Below are 27,645 nucleotides of genomic sequence, written 5' to 3' on the forward strand. Positions count from 1 at the left end.
CGGTCAGTTTGGAGTCGGAAGTCCCACAGTAGTTTTGCTTGCTCATTTTTGACCACTTTTTCGGGCTCATGATCCCAGCAGTTCTTTGCCACTGGTAAATGGTAGTTCCGGCACAAATTCCAGTGGATCATCTGTGCCACAGCATCATGTCTATGCTTGTAGTCAGTCTGTGCGATCTTTTTGCAGCAGCTGAGTATGTGATCGATTGTTTCATCTGTTTCTTTACAGAGTCTGCACTTTGGATCGTCTGTTGATTTTTCAATTCTGGCTTTGACAGCATTTGTTCTAATGGCCTGTTCTTGTGCCGCCAGTATTAGTTATTATTATTATTATTATTATTATTATTATTATTATTATTATTATTATTATTAATTAGATTTGTATGCCACCCCTCTCCGAAGACTCGGGGCGGCTCACAACAACAAAACAGTACAAATCCAATAATTAAAACAATTTAGATAATAATGACCAGGTCATAATGTCACTTCCTTCTCCAAAATCTCTAGTTTCCAAACTGGATAGAATAGAGTAGAGTAGAGTAGAGTAGAGTAGAGTAGAGTAGAGTAGAGTAGAGTAGAGTAGAGTAGAGTAGAGTAGCTATCGGAACTTGGGAGAGGCCGTTGCATGAGGGATGAAGAGATGCAGCCATAACAAATCCCTTCTAGATTCTCAAGGTCATCCTTTGTTCAGTACCTTCCCGGAAGCTGATGGGAGTGACGGAGACGTTGGCAGAAGAAGACTAGCCAACGTGATGAACTTGTGGGTGTGGGAACAAGGGAATGAACTGTAAACTGGATGGCGAAACCCTGGGAGTTTTAGATTTGGGTTGCTCACAGATGTGCCAACAAGGCTCTGTTAATAAATTGGAATTTTAAGGAATTCAATTCAATTTATTAGATTTGTATGCCGCCCCCTCTCCAAAGTCTCGGGTCGGCTCACAACAGTAATAAAACAATATTATAGCGAAACAAATCTAATATTAAAGGAAGCATATAAAACCCTATCATATTAAAAAGCAAACAGCACATACATACCAAACATAAATATAAAAATATAAAAAGCCTGGGGGAAAAGGTGTCTCAACTCCCCCATGCCTGGCGGTATAGATGGGTCTTGAGTAATTCACGGAAGACAAGAAGGGTGGGGGCAGTTCTAATCTCCAGGGGGGAGTTGATTCCAGAGGGCTGGGGCCGCCACGGAGAAGGCTCTTCCCCTGGGTCCCACCAAACGACATTGTTTAGTCGACGGGACCCGGAGAAGGCCAACTCTGTGGGACCTTATCGGTCGCTGGGATTCGTGCGGTAGCAGGCGGTTCCGAAGGTACTTTGGTCCACTGCCATGTAGGGCTTTAAAGGTCATAAACAACATTTTGAATTGTGACTGGAAACTGTTCAGCAGCCTCAGGCTCTGATTTAATTTCAGGTGCTATTTGGAACCCTGACTCTTTGCTTCTCAGAAGACCACATGACCTGGGAACATTGCTATTGTCATCAATATGAGCCAGTTCTTGAGTGTCTGAGTTTTGATCGCGTAGCCATGGAGATGCTGGGACAATCATAAACGGTGGGGGGTTTTCAGCGCTGTTGTAACTTCGACTGGCCATTAATCAAATGGTTTGTAAGTTGAGGGCTACCTTCAATACAAACTAGAGAAGGTTTTCCTAATTATTCTGTGCACCCTGCAAAGAGCAACCGACTCCCAGCAAATTATTCTTCTGTATAGAAACATAGAAAACTGACGGCAGAAAAAGACCTCATGGTCCATCTAGTCTGCCCTTATACTACTTTCTGTATTTTATCTTAGGATGGATCTATGTTTATCCCAGGCATGTTTAAATTCAGTGACTGTGGATTTACCAACCACGTCTGCTGGAAGTTTGTTCCAAGGATCTACTACTCATTCAGTCAAATAATATTTTCTCACGTTGCTTTTGATCTTTCCCTCAACTAACTTCAGATTGTGTCCCCTTGTTCTTGTGTTCACTTTCCTATTAAAAACACTTCCCTCCTGGACCTTACTTACTTACTTACTTACTCACTTCTTTATTATTTAGATTTGTATGCCGTCCCTCTCCGCAGACTCGGGGCAGCTCACAACAAAATAAAACAATTCATGACAAATCTAAATTATAGTTTAAAATATTTTAAAAACCCCATTTACTAAGCAAACATACATACAAACATACCATGCATAAATTGTATATGCCCGGGGGAGATGTCTCAGTTCCCCCATGCCTGACGACAAAGGTGGGTTTTAAGGAGCTTACGAAAGGCAAGGAGGGTAGGGGCAGTTCTAATCTCTGGGGGGACTTGGTTCCAGAGAGTCAGGGCTGCCACAGAGAAGGCTCTTCCCCTAGGGCCCGCCAACCGACATTGTTTAGTTGACGGGACCTGGAGAAGGCCGACTCTGTGGGACCTAATCGGTCGCTGGGATTTGTGCGGCAGAAGGCGGTCTCGGAGATATTCTGGTCCAATGCCATGAAGGGCTTTAAAGGTCATAACCAACACTTTGAATTGTGACCGGAAATTGATCGGCAACCAATGCAGACTGCGGATTGTTGGTGATTAGGCGTTGATTGCTTACCTGAACGCCTCTTCTCGTACGGTGAGCGGGTACAGCAGTCACATGGGTTGCTCATGTCCAATCCGGTGGAACTGAGCCTAGTATTAAAAAAGCTTGCCGGATCCGCCCCTTCCCCAGAATTCGCGAATCCATAGACTAGGCTCAGTTGTGAAGCTCTGTAGTGTTCAACTCTCATTGTTAGAGGAAGAAAGATATAGAAAGGTAAAGAAGACACATACAAGGGCGGGAAGTGACTGCTGTACCCGCTCACCGTACGAGAAGAGGCGTTCAGGTAAGCAATCAACGCCTATTCTCCGTACTGAAGGAGCGGGTCCAGCAGTCACATGGGACATACCCAATAGATGGTCCCTAGGGTGGGATTAGCTTGCTATCGTGTGAGATAACGGATTGGAGTACCCTTCTGCCGAAGGCAGCGTCCGCTGAAGCGTAAGAATCAATTTTGTAGTGCCTGATGAAGGAATTTGGCGAGGCCCAAGTGGCTGCTTTGCAGACCTCCTCCAACGGGGCTTGAGTCGCCCAAGCGGCCGAGGTGGCTGCGCTCCTGGTGGAATGCGCAGTGATGTTCCTTGGAACTGAGAGGGAGGCCGACTCATAGGCCTTAGATATAGTCCCTCTGATCCAACGGCCTATTACTGTTGAAGACACTTTGGCCCCCATGACTCTGGGATGATAGGCTACAAAAAGTGCTTCTGACCTCCGAAAGGGTCCTGTGCGTTGGATATATATTCTCAGCGCTCTGGTGAGATCCAGGGTGTGCCATCTAATTGCCAAGGGATGGTCTCGTTGGAGGCAGAAGGAAGGTAGGACAATATCCTGAGATCTGTGGAACATGGAACTGACCTTGGGTAAGAAGGTAGGGTCCAGTCGCAAGACTACCTTGTCCTGATGGAATTGACAAAGGTCCTGCCTGATTGAGAGGGCAGCCAGCTCCGAAATGCGCCGGGCAGAGGTAATAGCCACCAGGAAGGCTACCTTAAAGGATAGGTACCTGAGGGATGCCGATTTTAGGGGTTCGTATGGTGCCTGCGTGAGGGAATGGAGAACCCGTGGCAAATCCCAGGATGGATACCTGTGGACCTTGGAAGGTCTGAGGTTGGCTATGCCCTTGAGGAATTCCTGAACTTCAGGGAAGGATCGGAGAGGCTGTCTGCGGGGACCCCCTAGGACAGATGAAATGGCTGCCAGATGACGCCGGAGGGTGCTGGTGGAAAGTCCTTTATGGAAGCCTTGCATAAGGAAGGAAATAATTCTGTGTATGGGGATGCACAGAGGGGAGAGACCTTCCTGTAGACACCACTGGTGAAACTTGGACCACGTGTGGTCGTAGATTCGATTGGTCGAGCCCCTCCTGGCCTTTAGAATGACCTCCACTGAATCGGGGTCATGACCACGCAGTTCTAAATCTCTCCTGATAACAGCCAGGCGGTGAGGTGGAACCACTCCGGGTCTGGATGGAAAGAGGCCCCCTGCCGCAGCATATCCCCCGAAACGGGGAGTCGCCAAGGGTCCTGGACGGACAGCTGTTGGAGATCCGCGAACCAGGGCCGGCGGGGCCAATGAGGGGCGATTAAGATTACTCGGGCCCTCTCGGTGAGGACCTTGTGAATCACGTCCGGGAGGATTGGAATTGGAGGAAATGCGTAGAGTAGGCCTGGAGGCCATGGACTCCGGAGGGCATTGATTGCTTCCGCTCCCGGGGATGGAAATCTGGAATAGAAGCGAGGGAGTTGGGCGTTCGCATTGGTCGCGAAGAGATCCAGGACTGGTAGGCCGAATCTGAGGGTGATTTGATGGAACAGGTCTTGATGGAGGTTCCACTCTCCTGGGTCTATCGTTGCTCGGGATAGCCAATCCGCCTGGACGTTGAGGCTCCCCGAGATGTGATCGGCTAGGAGCGACTGGAGATGTTTTTCCGCCCAAAGGCCCAACTTGAGGGCCTCCCTCATGAGAGCCTTGGATCTCGTGCCCCCCTGTCTGCAGATATGGCTTTTTGTGGCAATGTTGTCGGTGAGAATGAGAACGTGCCGGTTGGGAATGCGAGGAGAGAAATGCTTCAGAGCCAGGGAAACGGCTCTTAACTCTAGCCAATTGATTGGCCTGGAAGCTTCCTCCGGGGACCACGTGCCCTGGGCTATCATCCCCTGGGCGTGGGCGCCCCATCCCGATAGACTGGCATCTGTGGTGATGACAAATTGATCCGGGCACCTGAACGGGGATCCTCTGTCCATGGCCGGAGACTTCCACCACTTGAAGGATCTGCGAACACTCAGTGGGATGACAATGCGTCGATTTGAGTTGCTGTGCCCCGATCTCTGAAAAGGCAACAGTAGCCACTGGAGTTCCCTAGCATGAAGGCGAGCCCAGGGAATGATGCCTATGCATGACACCATCTTCCCCAAAAGGGAAGATAGAGTAACTATGGATACTGAAGGATTAGATAAAATGTTAGAAATTAACTCCACTATACTGAGTTTTCTCTCGGGAGAGAGAAAAACCTGGGAGGATTTTGAATCAATAATGGATCCCAGGTGAGAAATGGAAGTGGATGGTTGGAGGTGACTTTTATCAAAGTTGATGGAAAATCCATGGTCCTGAAGGACTGACATGGTGACAGAAAGGTCTGTTTTCACTCTCTCTAGGGAGTTCCCATGAATTAAAATATCATCAAGATAACATAAAATGTGGATGGGAGACGCCCGGATATAGGCCGCCAGGGACCCCAAGAGCTTTGTAAAGACCCGAGGGGCCGAGGAAAGGCCAAATGGCATCGCCCTATACTGGAAATGCCTGCCTTGAAAGGAAAAACGTAAAAATTTTCTGTGGCATTTGGCTATAGGAATGTGAAGGTAGGCCTCAGTGAGGTCTAAGGAGACCATGAAATCTCCCGAGTGAATGGCGGCCAAAATAGAAGACAAGGAGTGCATCTTAAACTTCCTATATTTGATGAATAGGTTTAGTTTCTTTAAATCCAAAATGGCTCTCCAACCTCCGGAGGACTTTGGAACCATAAATAGGATGGAGTAAAAACCTAGGCCCTTCTGACCAGAAGGGACCGGTTGAATGGCTCTGATGGACAAAAGATGAGAAATGGCCTCCTCCATACGGTTACAATCTGAGGATGACCTGGGAGAAGGGCAGGAAATAAAACGTTTAGGGGGAGGAGAAATAAATTCTAAAAGAAGGCCTGTTTGAACAGTGTCAATGACCCAAGGGTCCTTGGAGGTGAGACGCCAATTAGAGGCGAAATGAGCTAGGCGACCCCCTATGGGAATGGAGGTAAGATTACCATCTAGGTTTTTTTGAAGCCCTGTTAGAGGAAGCTCCCCTTTGGAAACGAAACCCTCTACCCCTGGAGTTCCTACCTTGGGAACGAAAGCGGGGGGAATACTGACCTGGAGATCTCTGATAGGAAGCCGCTTGATCTTGCTGGCGCCCTGGGCGACGAAAGGACTGCGTTTTGGTAACCTTTTTGGTGGTTGGACCCAAAACCTTCTTCTTGTCCGTGGTCTCCGTGAGGAGTGGATCCAGAAGATCACCGAAGAGAAGGTCGCGCTTTAAGGGGCCCTGGGATAACTGCCACTTTTGGCGAACTCCCGCTTGCCAAGGGCGAATCCATAGGAGTCTTCTTGCCGTTGTAGAGGCTGCAATAGACTTAGCAGAAAATCTAGTAGATTGCAAGGTGGCATCAGCCACGTACTGGGCAGCTGCAAAGACCTTGTTGAAGTCTTGTTGACCTCTCAAGTCATCGGGAGGAATGTGCTGTTGAAGTTGGCGAAGCCACAGCAGCATGGCTCTGGAGAAGAAGGAGGCCGCTGCCGAACTTTTAATGGCCCAGGAATCAGCGGTGAATCCTCTTTTGAGCATTTGCTCGATGCGCTTGTCCTCTGGGCGGAGGACTTCCTCCGCCTCGCCTGGCACAGCCGCTGCCGAGTGAAGAATCTTGACAGGTTCATCTGGTTTGGGAAAGGATAGAAGCTCTTCATAGGAAGAGGAAAGTTTATACAACTTTCTGTCCTTGGTGGAGGGATTAAGGCCAGAGGCTGGAAAATCCCACTGTTTGAGTAAGGCATCTTTAAACAATTTAGGCATAGGAATTACCTCGTTATCCTCCTGTTCCTCTGTGAAGTAAGGTAAATTCTCCTCCGGGGGATCAGTGGAAGTGGAGGCTTGTTTCTCCTGGGCCGCTAATCCCGTAGAAATTCTAGCTTTGAGGAGGAGAGATTTGAATAGTTGAGAAGGAAAAATAGTAATTGGAGGAGGGACTTTTATTTGGGATTCCTCATCCTCTGATAAGCCCTGAAAAGGGTCTTCATCCTCCTCTACATCCTCATATTCATCCTGGGAGGATTCTGAATCATCCTGAATAGGAGCTCTGACCGCTGGGGAAGAACCCAAGGGGCGGGAGGAACGAGAAGGAGGGAGAGGTAAAGGAAGCTCATTGATGGAGGAGAGTTTGGCATCAATGGCTTTGGACAACACAGCAAAAATAGATTGGAACTCAGGAGGTAAACTGGAAATATCAGCAGAAATGGCAGAAGAATCCCTAAAGGCCTGGGAGGATCCTGGCTGGGGGGAATCTTCAATAATATCTGGTTCCTCTGGACCTATGGTATGCCCATGTTTCTCCATCACTCCGCAGTCTGCATTGGCTGCCGATCAGTTTCCGGTCACAATTCAAAGTGTTGGTTATGACCTTTAAAGCCCTTCATGGCACTGGACCAGAATATCTCCGAGACCGCCTTCTGCCGCACGAATCCCAGCGACCGATTCGGTCCCACAGAGTGGGCCTCCTCCGGGTCCCGTCAACTAAACAATGCCGGTTGGCGGGCCCCAGGGGGAGAGCCTTCTCTGTGGCGGCACCGGCCCTCTGGAACCAACTCCCCCCGGAGATCAGAACTGCCCCTACTCTTCCTGCCTTCCGTAAACTCCTCAAAACCCACCTTTGCCGTCAGGCATGGGGAAACTAAACATCTCCCCTGGGCACGTTGAAGTTATATATGGTATGCCTGTATGTGTGTATGTTAGTATAGGGGATTTTCTTAAACTCATAATATTTTAATTAATTGGATTGTATTGGATTGTTTTTCACTTGTTGTGAGCCGCCCCGAGTCTTCGGAGAGGGGCGGCATACAAATCCAAATAATAAATAAATAAATAAATAAATATGCCCCATAGGTTAGGTTGGGGTCTGTCTAGGTTTGGCTCATCCAGAGATAACACAGGGACCCCAGAAGGAGGCAGACTAGAGGCCTCTGGTGGGTCTTGACTACTGATTACTTGGGCCTGCACTTTCAAACGTTTTGCTGATTTGTCATGGATTTTTTGTAGGGCTAGGTCCCTTCTCTTCTCGGCCCTGGTGACCTTGGTCGAGGGGCGGGCCCCTGGAGAAGAGGAGGAAGAGGCCTGGGGGATACTAGTAATCTCATCGCCTGTAGGCCTGGCCTCTCTGGGACCTTTAGTTGTGCCTCTCTTGGGAAAAGTAGCCATAGTCTGACAATTAACAGAAGACAAGGCTGAGCCAATAACTGAATTATAAGGAGAAGATTTCAAGGACTTCCCAAGAGGAATGGATCCTGCTTCGAGGCCTCGAAGCTGCTGAAACGTGAGGACAATCTGGGCAAACCCAGAGTTCGTGCCCCCAAATCCAGCGGGGCCAGCCTCCCTAAACTTTGTAATTAAGTAAACCAAGGCACTCTGGTTGGAGGCTTAGCCGGTGGAGAATTTAGCCTGGGACCCCCAAGGCCCGCTCCCGGATCCACGCGGTGGACTGAGGCCTACGCGGCTGGCAGAAGGCCAACACGAGAGGCCTAGATTTTTAAAAAAAAGGGCGCGAAGGCCTTCGCGCCGAAAAGATCGCTCCGTAGAATTTCTTAAGGGAAAAGCGATCGACTAAGTCCAGGAGACTAGAAGGCGTCTCACTCCGCAGGAGGTATTTTATAAGCCCTTAAATATTTTGTATACAATAAATAAGCAATAATTCAATGGATAAATACTTGCACCAGGACCTCCAGGCCAAAGGATTAGAAGAATCCACAAGCGGCCGCAGGAATCGTAACCGGCAAAACCGCCGGGGGAAAACGAAACCGCAACTTCTCCCAAGGAAAAAAGCCGAGCCGCTTTTTTTTTTTTTTTTTCCTTTTAAACGGCTGGCGCAATTAGTGCAAGTAATTAAATAAAGACAATAAATCTTACTACTTTTTGAAGGAAAGATCGAAGGGAAGGTGTTAGAATGTTGAACGAGCTATCACAATACAACCGCAGGATATGCGAACTGAGCGAATTCTGGGGAAGGGGCGGATCCGGCAAGCTTTTTTAATACTAGGCTCAGTTCCACCGGATTGGACATGAGCAACCCATGTGACTGCTGGACCCGCTCCTTCAGTACGGAGAAACATGGGCATACCTAAGTAAGCCCATGACTGCTCTCGCAGCTGCATTCTGCACGATCTGAAGTTTCCGAACACTTTTCAAAGGTAGCCCCATATTTAACCCTTTAAGATATTTAAATGTTTCGATCGTGTCCCCCCTTTCCCTTCTGTCCTCCAGACTATACAGATTGAGTTCATTTATTTATTGGATTTGTATGGCGCCCCCTCTCCGTAGACTCAGGGCGGCATACATTAAGTCTTTCCTGATACGTTTTATGCTTAAGACCTTCCACCATTCTTGTAGCCCGTCTTTGGACCCGTTCAATTTTGTCAATCTCTTTTTGTAGGTGAGATCTCCAGAACTGAACACAGTATTCCAAATGGGGTCTCACCAGCGCTCTATATAGTGGGGTCACAATCTCTCAGGACCAGCCCAAGGACCTGACGGAGAGAGAAGAATTGATGGAAGAATCCTCTCGTCCCCGTCGGAAGCAGCAAAGACACACTCACCTCATAGGTTTTTCCTACTTGGTTTTGAACGGTCATCTCTCTCTCTCTCTTCTAAATCATAAGAGGCTTTTGAAAGTCACTTAGCGGTAATAGCAGATAATGGTATTCCAAGAAAGTCATTGTTTAAAGAAATACAATGTGAAATGGAAGTAGATTAATGGTTCCGTAAAAAATACAACTCGCAGATGCTAAAGGAGGTAGGAAGGCTGATAGAATGAGAATAAAGGATAAAGGATACTCCAGGGTGCCTTAACAATATCCTTGAAGCAAGAACTGAAACAGAGTCTGTACAAAATACACTTTAGATCAGGGGTGTCAAACTCAAGGCCCAGGGGCCAAATCCGGCCTATGGAGTACTTACAAGGGCAGGTTGCTCTTACCTGCCGATTGATGAGCTGTGCGCGCTTTATGACAATTCACGCTCGCTAGTTACACTCTCGCTTTGCACGATTTGGCTTCCGCGCATATACACGAAGCAAAGACAGGCGGAAACCTTACAAGGGGATGCGTGTGTGCGTGCATGATTTCTAGCAAATTTTTACTTTCATGCGTATGCAGAAGCAAAAAAAAAGAGCTGAAATCGCACAAGCGTGTGCCCCCTGGCGAGTTTTTGCTTCCGTGCATGCGTGGAAGTAAACATTTGCTAAAAATCACATGCGCACAGCCAAATTTTTTTTTTAAAAAAGATGGTGCTGCATGATAGACCAGTGAGGACAGTACCGGAGCCGTCGCACGCAACGGTAGGAACCTACCACTGGGTAGTTTAAGCTTATAAACCATTTAAGCTTATATTCTCCGCACGAATCCCAGCGACCGATAAGGTCCCACAGAGTTGGCCTTCTCCGGGTCCCGTCGACTGAACAATGTCGGTTGGCGGGCCCCAGGGGAAGAGCCTTCTCTGTGGCGGCCCCGGCCCTCTGGAACCAACTCCCGCAGGAGATTAGAACTGCCCCCACCCTCCTTGTCTTTCATAAACTACTCAAGACTCATTTATACCGCCAGGCATGGGGGAGTTGAGATAGCTCTTTCCCCCAGGCCATTACAAGTTATGCATGGTATGTTTGTGTGTATGTTTGGTTTTATAATAGGGGCTTTTAGTTGTTTTTATTATTGGATTGTACATGTTGTGTTTATTATTGTTGTTAGCCGCCCCGAGTCTGCGGAGAGGGGCGGCATACAAATCCAATAAATAATAATAATAATAATAATAATAATAATAATAATAATAATTATTATTATTATTATTATTATCATTATTATTATTACGCTCAAATTGATGCTAAAATTTAGCCGTTTTTTAAAGCTTCTCTAGTTTGTCTGCTCCGGTGAAAGTAAATCCCAATTTTTTAGTGTTTCCTGCATTTCCCCCCCACCCCCTACTCCCCCACCTACTCTTAGCTTACTAACTTTTGTTTCCTATGAGGATGATATCTCACTGCCATTCGTACCATCTGTCCCTTTTCTCTTAAGTGTGCCGGATAAAAGCCAATGATCCATTTTTGGATTCCTAATTATAATTGCCAAATGTGCAAATTAATGACGGGCCTCATGTGCTCGCTCCCTCTCACACACATACACACACACAAACACAATGGTGCATTGGGGTGTGACACAGCAGACTCTTCTGTGAAAGGACATGTAAGGAGCAGCAGCAAGAGCCGGATGTTAGAGGAAGCTATTGCCACCACCCCTTCCACATGGTTCAGGATTTCGCGGTAGTGATTTCTGACAGTCTCAAAATGGGTGAGCAGTGTGGTCGGGAGGTAGGGAAAGCAAGTAGGATGCTTGGCTGCATAGCTAGAGATATAACAAGCAGGAAGAGGGAGATTGTGATCCCCTTATATAGAGCGCTGGTGAGACCACATTTGGAATACTGTGTCCAGTTCTGGAGACCTCGCCTACAAAAATAAATTGACAAAATTGAACGGGTCCAAAGACGGGCTACAAGAATGGTGGAAGGTCTTAAGCATAAAACGTATCAGGAAAGACTTCATGAACTCCATCTGTATAGTCTGGAGGACAGAAGGAAAAGGGGGGACATGATCGAAACATTTAAATATGTCAAAGGGTTAAATAAGGTTCAGGAGGGAAGTGTTTTTAATAGGAAAGTGAACACAAGAACAAGGGGACACAATCTGAAGTTAGTTGGGGGAAAGATCAAAAGCAACGTGAGAAAATATTATTTTACTGAAAGAGCAGTAGATGCTTGGAACAAACTTCCAGCAGACGTGGTAGATAAATCCACAGTAACTCTGCTAATCAGCAAACTTGTATTAAATAAACAAAAAAGGGTTACTCAAAACAGTTCTTAGTGTCCGAAAAACAATGATAGTGCAAGACTTACTTCAGCCGCATACAAAAACACAGGGGAAAACAAACAAAGACAACCTGAGCAAAGACGTTTCAGGAGTCCTTTTGAATCTTTGAAGCAAACAGCAAGTCCCAGAGTTTTCACCTCCCAATTGTCTGAAAAAGCTGGGTTGGAAACTCCAACGGCACGGAACAGAAACTTCAGAGCAGGAACCACAAAATAACACAGATAAACAGCCACAGTTTGCCTTGGGCCTCTGTTCCCTTTTATCCCTTTAGCCCTCATTAAGGGAACCACACCCAGCCCTCAGAATAAGAACCACACCCAGCCCAGGTGCTCCTATAATGACTTGTAATACTCCTTCAGTCGATCCCTTCTCTGCATAGCTCTTCTGCTACGCAGATCAATATATTGATCTGCAGAAGAATCCAGAGACGAAAGACTGTCTGAGGGACTGTATGCCAAATCCCCTGGGCTGTCTGCTGAATCCTGGGTACCAGTGGCCTCGTCCTCTTGGCTGTCTGCCACGTCTTCCTGGCTGTCTGCCACATCTTCCTGGCTGTCAGCCAGGCTTTCGCATTCAGTTTGTGCCGCGTCTCTCCCATCTGTGGGAGTAACGGCTGGTCCAGGCCCAAACACAACACCGTCTAGAGCAGGGGTGTGAAACTCAAGGCCTGTGGACCAGATCCAGCCCAAGGGGTGCTTAAATGTGGCCTGTGGGGCCACCCTGGAAACAACGTGTGGTGCCTTTGCCAGCAAAAACAGAGCTCAAGAGGACCGGGCGTGACCTCCCCAGGCTATGTTTTCACTGGCAGAGAACTGCAGGAGCCTGCTGTGGTCGAAAACGGAGCCTGGCTGGGCACGAACGTGATGGCTTCCTACAATGGATTCCCTTAACCCCACCTGGGCCACCACAGATGCCCCCGGTACGAGCGACGTCAAGTTGGTCATGCCCCCACCAGGCCCCTAAAGGTTAAACACAACCCTGATTCGGCCCACAAATAAATAGAGTTTGACACCCCTGGTCTAGGGGGTGTCAAATTTTTCAACTTTTAATTTCCAAACATTTGGGGTACTCAAAGTTGTGACATGCCTTATGGATTGTAAATATATTTTGGTAACTTTAATATAACCAGCTACTCAGAATTTAAATATAACTCTAGATGAACAAACAACCAATCACGCAATCACTTGACTACACTGGCACATACAGTATTTATAAGCTAAAGAGGAATATGGAAAGAAACCCCTGCTGCTGATGTTACCTACCTAGTCTGGTAATGAAATGCTCAGAAACTACGTTGAAACAAGCTTGGAGAGCATACCACTGCCAAGCTCTAGAATATCAACTGCAAGTATTTTCTATTATTTCATAACCATGTTAAGTCTTTGTGCCCCTAACCTATAGATCCTTGGCTGCAAAATCCTGTGAGAACATACAGTGGTGCCTCTACCTAAGAACGCCTCTACTTACAAACTTTTCTAGATAAGAACCGGGTGTCTGCCCACTTACCTGAGAATAAGTCCCACTGAACTCAGTGAAGCCTGTTTTCGGTTAGGTAGGCATAGGCTACCGTGGTTAGGACCCTCTTTTGACAAGGGGCGAGGCCACCTTAATCAAACGGATGTTTTGGGGTCACTAGCCTGACCCCTAAGCGCCACCTCTGCCGGGCATTCACAGCCAATGGCGTGGAAGGAGGCTTTAGGGTGCCGTTCAAAGCTTTCTCCCAGCTGACAGAGGATGCTCCTCCTTCTCCAGTAACAAATTTGCGTTATGGTTAGCTCTGGCCCAGCTCCTGCCCCAAGGACTGTGGATGTGGGGGAGACATCCACAAGCTGCAGGCCTGTTTTGCCCCCGGTGGAATCTGCTGATGAAGGCTCCTCTGACCAAGAAGACATGAGTGACAGGGAGGAGGAGAGTGTGGCAGACAGCTCAGAAGGAGATCAATTATCTAGCTCCTCCTTGGATTCAGAACAAGAGTTAATGATACAGCCACGCATGCGGAGAGCGATGCATAGGCAGCAACAACTGAGAGATTATTATCAAAGAAAATGAGGCCACCTGTGGTTGGGTGGAGCTGTGGTCATTAGTGAGGCTGCTATACATAGCAGCCTGTGGGTTTGGCCATTGTGGAGGATTATCTGATCGTTGTGTTTCGGGACTGCTTTACTGACTTTGACCTTTTGTGTGCTGATTTTTCCCCGCTTTGAAACTAAACCAGAGCAAAGTGTGTTTCACTTTGTGAAAGAAGAAGGACTGTGAATTGCCTCACAGCTGCAAGCTAAGTATCACAGAACTGATAAGGGACTTGTACCAATTACCAGTTTGTTTGGAGACCAGTGCTCTTTGCTATACCAAAAGAGGGCTTGGTTTAAGTGAATTTTCATTATAAAGAACATTGTTTTGAATTTTCAAACGTGTGTGTGTCTGCAATTTGTACCTGTGAATTTTTGAGAGGATTCTACCAGAGAGCCCCACAGAACAGTTTACCACGCCGTGTATAACGCGGCGCCTGCCGAGAACAAGAACCGACGCAGCCCCCGTCCCCCCTGGCTGCCTTCTGTTTTGGGCTTGGAGCAGTGTGCAACTGGGGAAACACTCCCTGTTTGGTGGAATCGATCGAGAGGGACCACACATTTTCCCCGGGGTCGCACGCAGCCCCACCCTGGCATCAGTTCACAGCCCTCCAGCACCTCACTATTTGAGAAGGACTAGTCCAATGGATGGCTTTCAGATTACTAGTTTACAGTTGTTCTACGGTCTTGCTCTAGTGTTCTCAGACCCTTTGCTGATCTTCATCCCCCTTCATGGTGTTTGCTTCTCCAGGCTTCCACCTCTTCAAACCAGCCCCTACCCCACTTAGTTTTAACATTGGAAGGGAGTACTTGTCAAATAGGTGCCCGAGGCAATTATTTTCCAAGATTCTTCCTTCCTCCAACTGTGGAAAGTTTTAAATCTGTTCCCAATCTTGTTTAAGCTTTTAACGCGGCTTTAATCCAATATTAGGTGGGAAAACCTTCCAGATATTTACTTGTTCAAGGAATGTGAAATCTCAGATAAGATTAAGCAACCCAAACCTCCTGACGATGCATTAATACTTTAAAAAAATCTTAGATTGTGCAGAATCTGATGCTTTAACTTTTAAATTAAAAAACAAGGAAGACTCCATTTACTATAAAACATGGAATTACTTTTATGATTGGTTTAAAAGAAGAAATAAAAGCTCAAATTAAAATACAACAATAGCAATACCTATTTTTCCTTTTTTGATATAATAGATTAAATATGATACATATACAGCGATTTTTAGAATAAAATTTGTATGAAATTAAGTAAGAGGGTATGAAAGTGGCTAAGAAAATAATAATAATTAAAAAATATATATTGATAACCAAAAGAAATCACAGTATATACCGATTGTATTTTTCACCAGAAAATAATTTGATATCAGAGAAGATGGTTTATGTTTTTCCTCCTCACAAGAGACTGTAAATGATATATACTATATTATTTGTTTATTGTTATAGTTAACATTGTTTATTGTATTTAAATAATTTATTATTATTATTATTATTATTATTATTATTATTATTATTATTATTATGTCTGTGTTTTGTTTTGTTTTGCTTTGTTTTATCTTCCTTTTTGTTACGTTTTGTAAATGTGTATATGTACAGTAATACCTCATGATACGAACTTAATTGGTTCCAGGGGGAGGTTCGTAAGACGAAAGGTTCGTAAGACGAAACATTGTTTCCCATAGGAAACAATGTAAAGTCAATTAATCCGTGGAACCAAAAAACCCCCGCAAAAAAACGGCTTTCGGCGACTGCTGGGAAGCCGCGCGGCTGTTTTAAAAGGTGACAGCCGGCCTCGGGGGCTTCCCAGCACCCCCCCGAACCCGGGTTCGGGGCGGTTCTGGAAAGCCCCCCAGGCCGGCTGCGACCTTTTAAAACAGCTGCGCCGCTTCCCAGCTGTCTCCTGAAGCCGAACGCCAAAGCCGAACTTCCGTGTTCGGCTTCAGGAGACAGCTGGGAAGCGGCACGGCTGTTTTAAAAGGTCGCAGCCGGGCTGGGGGGCTTCCCAGCAACCTCCCGAACCGAACCCGGGGTTCAGAAAAATTTTGCCTCTTCTTACGAACTTTGTTCGAGTTACGAACCGGCGTTTGGGAGGCTTCTGGGAAGCCCCGCCGCCCGGCTGTCACCTTTTAAAACAGCCACGCGGCTTCCCAGCAGTCGCCGAACGCCAGTTCGTAACTCGAAAAAAGTTCGCAAGAAGAGGCAAAAATTTTCTGAACCCCGGGTTCGTATCACGAGTTGTTCGTAAGATGAGGGGTTCGTATCTTGAGGTACCACTGTATATATATATTTTAAATCAATTTTTTTTTCAAAAAAAGAATGAAGTTTAGTTTCCAGCAATCGCTGGCTTTATTTAAGGACATGCCTGAAGTTCAACGATATCACCAACTGTAAGACACCCTGTAATATTTAAATATCCTATTCAATTAAAGTAGGACATTTACACATCTAATCTAGAAACAGAATAGCGGCTACAACTTCCGATGATTATTGTACACACAGCCATCTCTTCATATTGTTGGCAACAATCAAGTACAGCTGCATAATGTTGTGTTCATGCTACATAAATAAACAAATTTAGAACAAAAACATCTTTCTGCCATTAAGCCTTAACCTGGACGCAATTCATTGGGAAGGGACAAACCTGTGCCACTTTAACGGAATTCTGCGTAGAGCCGCCAGCATGGTATTCTACCTTGAATTTTTTCACAAGTTCTTCAAATCTGAAAGAGATCACAAAGGGAAAGAAGGAGATGAAAAAAGGTTACATTTTGTGATTCCGTATTTGTGAAAACTTCACGTTATGGGAAGGTTGTGAGGATTTGAATTAAAAGCAGGGCTGTCAAACTGCTGGCCCGCGAGCCAGATGCATCACGCTCTCAGGCCACGCCCACCCCAGCTACGTGGAGGCAAAAAAATGTTGTGATACATCATGTAACATCAACATGATGCAGCGAATTTAAAAGAAATAGCGATATTAATTAAACAAAGAGAACTAAGAGATTTTGAAGAAATAAAAACTGCAGCAATGGAAAGCGCTCAAGCGGTAGTGGTATTGGGTTGGAAAGAGTCTATAAAATGGACACTACAGAACTGGTACTGGTACATGGTGGACCACATTCGTTTTGAAATCATGGAAATAAGATTAAACAACTTTGATGAAAATAAACTGGAGAAGCCGATGGCGCGATGGAATAAGGTGAAAGGTTATATGCTGAGTAGAATCTGTGACGCAAATGTGAAAAATAAACTCCAATCACTCTTTCAATAATAACAAATGCAAAGTAGAGCTAAGGAAATATATATATATATAAACTAGTAAATATTTGAACCCCCAGCAATTGGTGGTGGTGGTGATGGTTATTGTCGGTCGGGTGATGGGCACACGCATTGTGCACTGTTTTATGTTTGTTTTATGTAACCATATCTACAAAATCAATAAAAAATATATTTTAAAAAAACAACAACCATGATGCAGTGAATTTGACACCTGTGATTTAAACAGGGTGTCTATGGGGAAAAGCATTTTGAAATTCCCTGATATTTCTCTGTAACTTGCGAAGTTAAGGCACGGTTGTAGATGACATCATACCAAACGGCTAAGCCATGGAGAAATACCGGTAACTGAGGAAGCAAGATCTTGCCACAGTTATGCTCATTTTTGCTTGACTCTGCCAGGCAGCGCGATCCAGGTTTTTTTTACATGATTTTACCTGACTTTTAAATATTGTAATACTGTAGTTTGGTTTTTTCCGATTTATTCCATTTTTTTCTAGAATTCTCTGATATTTCCCAAATCAGAATTGCCCCCACCCTCCTTGCCTCATTTGGCTGGATCCAGGGGAAGAGCCTTCCCTGTGGCGGCCCCGACCCTCTGGAACCAACTCCGGCCAGAGATCAGAATTGCCCCCACCCTCCTCGTCTTTCGCAAGCTCCTTAAAACCCACCTCTGTCGTCAGGCATGGGGGAATTGAGATATTCCTTCCCCCCAGGCCTATACAATTTATGCATGGTATGTTTGTGTGTATGTTCGGTTTTTTAAATAAGGGTCTTTTAATTATTTTAAATATTAGATTTGTTATATGTTGTTTCATTATTGTTGTTAGCCGCCCCGAGTCTACGGAGAGAGGCGACATACAAATCTAATGAATAAATAAAATAAATAAATAAATAAACTTCCGACTTCCCTGATAATTCCCTGCTTTCCCTGTTTTCCAGGTTTGCTGGACACCCTGTTTAAAGCACAGTTGAGTAGTAAAAGGCATCAACATAGCAACAGTTCAATAGGAAATTAACTCCAATAGACTATTACCATGTTTTCCCTCAAATAAGACACTGTCTTTTTTTTTGCCACCCAAAAAGGCACCAGGTCTTATTTTTTGGGGTGGTGGTGGAAATGTCATCCACTGACTCACCTCACTTGTGCATGTCGCCTCCCGCTCTCTTTTCCGCTATCAGAGGCATTCAGGAACTTCTTTATCCGGCAAGGCTTTTCTGAAGGCCTCTGTAGCTGATAACAGAGCTGCCGATTGGTTCGGAGCTCTGTTATTGGCTATAGAGTCCTTCAGGTAAGCCTTGCTGGCTGCAGCAAAAGAAATAAACCGAAGGGTGCAAGGCTTGGTTGCAACTACCCGAAGGTAAGTAGTAGGGCGGTGCGGCCACCCCACATCCCTACCCTCGCTTAGTTTTTACATAATAACCTAAGAAGAGTCCTGCTGAATCAGGCCAAAGCCCATCGAGTCCAGCATTCTGTGTCACACAATGTCCATGGGGATCTTGAGCAGAAAGAGAAGGCAAGACCCTCCCTTTCCCTTGACCCCCAACAAATGGGACCCAAGGGAATCCTGCCTGTCTCAGCCAACATAGAGGCGACACTTGGACATCCATTTCAATAACCACCAATACGCTTAGCATCCATGAATCTGTCTAATCCTGCCTTGAAGCTATCCAGGCTGACAGCTGTCACAACCTATTCTGGAAGTGAATTCCATAAACCAAGGACCCTCTGGGTGAAGAAATATTTCACTTCATTTGACCTCACTTTCTTACCTATGAGCTTTAGGGAGTGCCCCCTCGTCCTAGTATTGTGTGATAGAGAAAATAATTTCTATATATTCACCTTTTCTATCCCATGCATGATTTTATACACTTCGATCAAGTCACCTCTTAAACGCCGTCCCTCAAGGCTGAAGAGACCAAGCCGTTGCAACCTGATTTCATAAGGGAGGTACTCCATTTCCTTGATCATTTATTTATTTATTCATTCATTCATTCATTCATTCATTCATTCATTCATTCATTCATTCATTTATTAAATTTGTATGCCGCCCCTCTCCGTAGACTCGGGGCGGCTCACAGCAGTGATAGAAACAATGTACAATACAAATCTAATAATACGAAGTTAAAAACCCATAATTTAAAAAACATGCACACAACACACCATACATAAATTATATAGGCCTGGGGAAGATATTTCAATTCCCCCATGCCTGACGGCAGAGGTGGGTTTTAAGACGTTTACGAAAGGCAAGGAGGGTGGGGGCAATTCTGATCTCTGTGGGGAGTTGGTTCCAGAGGGCTGAGTCCGCCACAGAGAAGGCTCTTCCCCTGGGTCCGCCAAATGACATTGTGGGACCTAACCAGTCGCTGGGATTCGTGTGGCAGAAGGCGGTCCCGGAGATATTCTGGTCCGATGCCATGAAGGGCTTTATAGGTCATAACCAACACTTTGAATTGTGACCGGAAACTGATCGGCAACCAATGCAGACTGCGGAGTGTTGGTGAAACATGGGCATACCTGGGGAAGCCCATGATAGCTCTCACAGCTGCATTCCGCACGATCTGAAGTTTCCAAACACTCTTCAAAGGTAGCCCCATGTAGAGAGCGTTACAGTAGTCGAGCCTCGAGGTGATGAGGGCATGAGCGACTGCGAGCAGTGAGTCCTGTTGCCCTTTTTTGCACCTTTCCCAGTTCCATTATATCCTTCTTGAAGTGCGGTGACCAGAACTGTACACAGTACTCCAGCTTACATGTGTACCCTGGAGTGGGTGGGGTCTTAATTAGGGCTTATTTTGGGAGGTAGGGCTTATATTGGGTGCACGTGTAAAAATGAAGCTGGGACTTACTTTCTGAGTAAGTCGGATTTTGGGGGGAAACACAGTACAGTGATACCTTGTCTTACAAACGTAATTGGTTCTGGGATGAGGTTCTTAAGGTGAAAAGTTTGTAAGATGAAACAATGTTTCCCATAGGAATCAATGGAAAAGCGATTAATGCGTGCAAGTCCAGAATTCACCCCTTTTGCCAGATGAAGCGCGCGTTTTTGCGCTGCTGGGATTCCCCTGAAGTTCCCCTCCATGGGAAACCCCACCTCCGGACTTCCGTGTTTTTGCGATGCTGCAGGGGAATCCCAGCATCGCAAAAACGAGTGCTTCACTGGCAACGGAAGTCCAGAGGTGGGGTTTCCCAGCGAAGGGAGCATCAGTGAAATTGCAGCATTGCAAAAACACCGAAGTCCTCGAAACCCCACCTCTGGACCTCTGTGTTTTTGCGATGCTGCAATTTCACTGAGGCTCCCCTCGCTGGGAAACCCCCCCTCCGGACTTCCGTTGCCAGCAAAGCACTCGTTTTTGCGCTGCTGGGATTCCCCTACTGGGATTCCCCTACAGCATCACAAAAACACAGAAGTCCAGAGGTGGGGTTGCCCATGGAGGGGAGCCTCATGGGAATCCCAGCAGCGCAAAAACGGGTGCTTCACTGGCAACGGAAGTCCGGAGGCGGGGCATCCCAGCGGTGGCGGTGGGTTTGTAAGGTGAAAATAGTTTGTAAGAAGCGGCAAAAAAATCTTAAACCCTGGGTTTGTATCTCAAAAAGTTTGTATGACGAGGCATTTGTAAGACGAGGTATCACTGTACTTGCTTTTGCAAGAAACAAGCAGTAATTGTTAAAGCATTATGAAAGGGGCTTCTTCCCGCCCCCATCTGTCTGTTTTGGTCAACCCAGAGAGAAAACCATGAGAAAACGTTTTTATATATGGTTGCAGTGGCTAAACTGCAGAAGAAGAAAAAAATATCCGTTAGGATAGAAGCGTGAAATCTGGCACTTACAAAGGTCAAATTACAGTAGGAAGGGTTCCCAAAATTCCACATGCTACGTTGGATTTTAATCAAAAGGCTGAAAAATGAGAACTCATCATGGCAATCTATTTTACTGTTATTTGAGAGAGTTAAAACACTCTCAAGTTCTAACATCTGAATTTGCCTTGTCTTTATATGAGACCTAAACAAACAGAATAATATAATATAAGGCAATTTAAAAAGACTAAACAAATGGCCAAGTCAATATTTAATATGGTTGCACTCCGTTTGGAAACAAAATCTTTGTGAGTTCCTGCTAATCGTTTTTTAAATCTCCTTCACAAAAACATTAATAAGCAGATCTAAATTGCGACTTTTAAATTAAAGCTAATGTAAATCTTCCTGAAACTAATAGCCTTTTACAAATGAGCCTCAGGATTATGGAATCCCTCTTTGGGCTCTTCCCACAAGGGCTGGGGGAAGGATGGCTTCAATTTTTATTTCCAATTGATCAGGTTTTGAAAGTTTCTTACCTACATTGCTTTGCATTCAGGTTTCATTCATTGTGTAAATGTGTATATATGTAATAAAAATGTGTATATATGTAATAAAAACTCCCCCCAAAGATTAGAATTGCCCACACCCTCCTTGCCTTTCGTAAGCTGCTTAAAACCCACCTCTGTCGTCAGGCATGGGGGAATTGAAATTTTTCCCTTCCCCCTAGGCTTATAGAATTTATACATGGTATGTTTGTTGGTATGATTGGTCTCTTAAATTGGGTTTTTTTAGATTATTTTTAATATTAGATTTGTTACATTGTCTTCTTTATTGTTGTTAGCCGCCCCGAGTCTTCGGAGAGGGGCGGCATACAAATCAAATCAAATCAAATCAATAAATAAATAAATAAATTTCTTTCATTAATTTATATACTTGATCAGGGACTTTGATCAAAGAAGCATCTTGTCCAAACATTAAACCAAAGATTAATTCTGCATTTTTTTTGCTATGTTGAATGGCCTGAAAACCGAAAACTGGTTATTTAGGGTATGTAATCCTGTTGTTCAAACTGCTAACCACTTTTGAGTGGGGAGAAATGGATTTAAAAAATATTGCCTGGCATAAAGATATCGCAGAACTAGGCTTCAGGTCCAGAGACTATTTCAATATCTTACAGAACTTTTAGTTTTTGCACAAAATAGTTTTAAATGATACATTTGGTTAAGCAAAAATGCATAACTGGTTGTAATTTTTTTTGGGGGGTGTGTGTGTACCAATCTCCCTAACAGCCATGGGGAATGTTATATGCTTATCTTGAGAGAGGGAAGTGGGTTATCAAAATAATGTTTTAGAAAGCATCAAATAGTATCAGTAAACAATGTTATCTGATTTCCATATCTGCTTGGTAAATAAGAATCATTTAAAAGGTCTTTAAATTCAGAAAAATATACAAAAATCTGACTTAAATATCTACCACTGACAAATGTTTATTTTAGACATTTTAGTGTCCCAACTTGTTTATCCCGGAAATTTTACCCAGCATTGAAGGAACTTTCAGGTAATAGCAAAAAAAGTGGCTTTTAAAGTTGAGATTTTAAAAGAAAACATGAATAAAGTTTGCTGACTTTACTAAAAAGAAAATAAAGTCTTTAAATCATGGAGCTAATGTTTTAACCTAACTTTTGTGCCCAAGTTACTTTTTTTTACATCTTGTTCCAATATTGTTTAAATGTAAACGTATGTGGAAAATGTTCTTTTAGCATCTATTAAACTGACATTTAAGTCCATTTTTTTCCAACCCCTTAACGTTTGTGGTAAAATATTTCAAAGCTATGAATCTTCGAAAATGCACAGGCAAATTGTCTCTTTCATATGTGAACATCTGTTCTTCATAACATGGAATCTGTTTAGAATTAGTGACTTCTGATTTGGTTTGCTATTTGTTTAGAAGAAGTGGTTTTGGAAAACAAAGCCCTAGAGTTCGAGGTAATTTTATTTTGCAAATAATAAATACTTCTATATGGAGTTGCCATTTCCATTTTATAAAAATATATAAACGTTCAAATCTATAGTACAGTGATACCTCGTCTTACAAACGCCTCGTCATACAAACTTTTCGAGATACAAACTTGGGGTTTAAGATTTTTTTGCCTCTTCTTACAAACTATTTTCACCTTACAAACCCACTGCCGCCGCTGGGATGCCCCGCCTCCGGACATCCGTTGCCAGCGAAGCACCCGTTTTTGCACTGCTGGGATTCCCCTGAGGCTCCCCTCCATGGGAAACCCCACGTCCAGACTTTCATGTTTTTGTAATGCTGCAGGGAAATCCCAGCAGCGCAAAACGGGCGCTTCGCTGGCAACAGAAGTCCGGAGGTGGGGTTTCCCAGCGAGGGGAGCCTCAGTGAAATCACAGCATCACAAAAACACAGAGGTCCGGAGATGGGGTTTCGAGGACTTCGGTGTTTTTGCGATGCTGCAATTTCACTGATGCTCCCTTCACTGGGAAAACCCACCTCCAGACTTCCGTTGCCAGCGAAGCGCCCGTTTTTGTGATGCTGGGATTCTCCTACTGGGATTCCCCTGCAGCTTTGCAAAAACACAGAAGTCCGGAGGTGAGGTTTCCCATGGAGGGGAGCCTCAGGGGAATCCCAGCCGCGCAAAAACAGGCGCTTCGGCTGGCAAAAGGGGTGAATTTTGGCCTTGCACGCATTAATTGCTTTTCCATTGATTCCTATGGGAGACATTGTTTCGTCTTACAAACTTTTCACCTTAAGAACCTCGTCCCGGAACCAATTAAGTTTGTAAGACAAGGTATCACTGTATATACATTGACTCTTCATGCACTCCTCTTCTAAATGTGGCTAGTTGTAAGTCACACTTATTATTATCAAGGGCTGGTTGTTATTAATTAATTGCTCAATTTCCACTCACTTCATTACTGGCAAAATATGTAATTAATAGCTATTCAAAACCTCGGGGTTCGTAAGCCATGCTCCCAGATAAAAGCACTCTGCGAATTCCAATCATATGCCGAATAGCTTAATGTAGAACTTCATAGCCGTGGTCTTTGTTCATGATTTTCTTTCTTGGCTTGTCTTTGATGGCGACAAAACAGAATATTGGGGGAAAGAAGAAAAAGGCAATCTCTCCTATGCACAGAGGCTGAATTAGCAGACCAGTTATTTCTGGTAAACTGCCAGATTTCAGCCTCTCTCTCTGCTTAGCTAGCCAATCGTCCTGAATGCTTTTGCTATCCGTCTCTCTCTCTGTCTACATGCTGATTTTGAATTATCCTGCCTGAAACCTGAAATTTGAGAACAGTCTGGATTACAGTCTGAAGGCCACGTTTGAGGTAGGAATGGAAATTAATTGTTATTTGGTTCTCAAAGCCTGTTTTGGTTAACTATCTTGGCTGCTGCATTTATGTATGTATGTATGTATGTATGTATGTATGTATGTATGTATGTATGTATGTATGTCCCAGTAAGGGTGTATCAAATCCCAGTAAGGGTGTGGCTAGCTGATGAGGCCAGAACAAGGCCGAAATGGTGCCATCCTAGTCTCCCTTAATTTTAAAATTTCAGCAAAAAACATGTGATACATACAGAATATAGTTGTTGGCTATGAATAAATTAACTGCCTTGAAATGGCCCTGGATTGGGCCTAGAGGCAAAAAGGAGCTGTGACGTTCCTTCAATATACCAGGGTGATCTGACATAAAAAAACATATAGCCCTTTCCATTTGGCTGTTTTTGCCATTCCCCATGGTTCAAGGAAGCCTTCTGAAATCTGGGGATGGCGAAAAATGGCCCAACTGGAGCTTTGGAATTGAACTTCCAGTTGGCCCATTGTTTGCCATCCGCAGGGGAGTGGGAAAAGTGGCTATCATAGCCAAAAAGACCACTAGCCTACGCAGGTTTGCTGCTCCAGAGATATCGGACCATGAGCCCCTCTTTGTACAGGTGGACTTGTTACTCATGTACCTGCCTCCCAGCTGCGTATCAACAGCCCTGCCTGTGCTACTCAAGGAGGTAGCCAGGCTGGTGGTAGAATTTCCCAGACTTTTCATATTGGGGGATTTCAATCTACCATCGCTCGGCAATATAGGCCATTAGATCTCAGCCTCTGACCACTGAATGTTTAGTATGCTCATGGTTTGTGCTTGAATGAATAGTTTTTAATTGTTTAGCCTTTTATAATGTTTTAAATTAACTATCCATATTAATTGGATCAAACTGTATTATTGTATACTGTTTTATTATTGATATGTTGTGAGCCGCCCTGAGTCCACGGAGAGGGGCAGCATACAAGTATAATAAATAAATAAATAAAATTAAAACGGCCGAAAAGAAGGCTGAAAATCAGCTGGCCTGCGCATGCATACGTGCTGGAGCTGACATAGGACAACGTCTCGCATGCCCTATCCTGCATCAATCAATACCTATAGGAAATACTAAATAAAACCCATAAAATGACACTTTCAACAAGATGACACTGTCAAAGTGTGCTATGAGGGTTAATAACAACAAAAACAACAACAGAGTTGTAAGGGACCTTGGAGGTCTTCTAGTCCAACCCCCTGCTTAGGCAGGCAGGAAACCCTACACTACTTCAGACAGATGATTATCCAACATCTACTTAAAAACCTCCGGTGTTGGAGCATTCACAACTTCTGGAGGCAAGCTGTTCCCCTTATTAACTGTTCTGACTGTCAGGAAATTTCTCCTTAGTTCTAAGTTGCTTCTCTCCTTGTTTAGTTTCCACCTGTTGCTTCTTGTCCTACCCTCAGGCGCTTTGGAGAATAGGTTGACTCCTTCTCTGTGGCAGCCCCTAAGATATTGGAACATTTGGAATACTGTGTTCAGTTCTGGAGACCTCCCCTACAAAAAGATATTGACAAAATGGAACGGGTCCAAAGACGGGCTACAAGAATGGTGGAAGGTCTTAAGCATAAAACGTATCAGGAAAGACTTCATGAACTCCATCTGTATAGTCTGGAGGACAGAAGGAAAAGGGGGGACATGATCGAAACATTAAAATATGTTAAAGGGTTAAATAAGGTTCAGGAGGGAAGTGTTTTTAATAGGAAAGTGAACACAAGAATAAGGGGGCACAATCTGAGGTTAGTTGGGGGAAAGATAAAAAGCAATGTGAGAAAATATTATTTCACTGAAAGAGTAGTAGATCCTTGGAACAAACTTCCAGCAGACGTGGTTGGTAAATCCACAGTAACTGAATTTAAACATGCCTGGGATAAACATATATCCATCCTAAGATAAAATACAGGAAATAGTATAAGGGCAGACTAGATGGATCATGAGGTCTTTTTCTGCCGTCAGTCTTCTATGTTTCTATGTAACACTGCTATCATGTCTCCCCTGGTCCTTCTTTTCATTACACTAGCCAAGCCCAGTTCCTGCCACGGTTCTTCATATGTTTTAGCCTCCAGTCTCCTAATCAACTCTGTTGCTCTCCTCTGCACCTTTTCTAGAATCCGATATCCTTTTTGCATGGTGGCGACCAAAACTGAATGCAGTATTCCAAGTGTGGCCCTACCAAGAAGCTTCCGATCAGTATTTTTATTGTTCCCAAACACAAGTACAAAGACATTATGAAAGAGTTCCAGCGACTGCTGTATTTCAAACATAAGCCCCCAAATGCAAAACCAAGATTGTTCGCATCTTTTTCCCTAATGTTTTCTCTTGCCCTGCCTCTCTTTCAGGCTGGAGCCCCAATTCCCACCCGTCCCTTGTCTTGTCAGCGATCCCATCTACTTTCATGTCTTTCTCTGACTGTGGGAGAACTACTTCTTACATCTGTCACACATTAAGCACTTGAATAAAAGCGTCCAATGGGATTATCCGTCGAATACTGTCTCTTTATCAAATATATTATCCTTTTGGATTGCATTTTTTAATGTAGGTCTGAAATTGAAATGCCCGGTGAAACATTACTAGGGGGGGAAAAGACATAAGAAAAGCAACACACATTTTTAAAGTTCTTGGGTTGGCGCCATCAGCATCGTGCTGTTGAACCCCAAATCAACAGATGACCTTCAATGGTTCTACACAAAGTTAAACTGCGGAACATCATCCCCACAGAGATAAGATTGTCCCTCACTTTGACTTTCTTTGTTTAGCCAGGGCTTGAAAACTTTCTTTGCCATTGGGCTTGGGGACCCCAGGGTCGGCTGGAACTCATCAATTTCATTTCATTTCATTGGATTTGTATGCTGCCCCTCTCCGTAGACTCGGGGCGGCTAACAACAGTGGTAAAAACAACATGCAACAATCCAATACTAAAGTAGCTAAAAACCCTTATTTCAAAAACCAATCATACATACAAATGTACCATACATAAATTGTAGAAGCCTACGGGGAAAGAATATCTTAATTCCCCCATGCCTGACGACAGAGGTGGGTTTTAAGAAGCTTACGAAAGGCAAGAAGGGTGGGGGCTATTCTAATCTCTGGGGGGAGTTGGTTCCAGAGGGTCGGGGCCGCCACAGAGAAGGCTCTTCCCCTGGGTCCCGCCAAACGGCATTGTTTAGTTGATGGGACCCGGAGAAGGCCCACTCTGTGGGACCTAATTGGTCGCTGGGATTCTTGCGGCAGAAGGCGGTCCCGGAGGTAACCTGGCCCGGTGCCATCATAGAAACATAGAAGACTGACGGCAGAAAAAGCCCTCATGGTCCATCTAGTTTGCCCTTATACTATTT

General features: G+C 44.7%; 1 protein-coding gene across 2 annotated transcripts in view; it reads right to left on the bottom strand.

Moving 5' to 3' along the window:
* Positions 1–27,645, bottom strand: part of ADK (adenosine kinase) — a 311,940-nt gene that overhangs the window by 184,616 nt on the left and 99,679 nt on the right. For both annotated transcript variants that reach the window (XM_070752037.1, XM_070752039.1), the window contains exon 4: positions 16,496–16,574. In XM_070752037.1, coding sequence (XP_070608138.1) covers positions 16,496–16,574 — 79 coding nt within the window. The remainder of the gene's footprint in view (positions 1–16,495; positions 16,575–27,645) is intronic.

This window comes from Erythrolamprus reginae, chromosome 5 (assembly GCF_031021105.1).
Source record: "Erythrolamprus reginae isolate rEryReg1 chromosome 5, rEryReg1.hap1, whole genome shotgun sequence".
NCBI classification, from domain to species: Eukaryota; Metazoa; Chordata; class Lepidosauria; order Squamata; family Dipsadidae; genus Erythrolamprus; species Erythrolamprus reginae.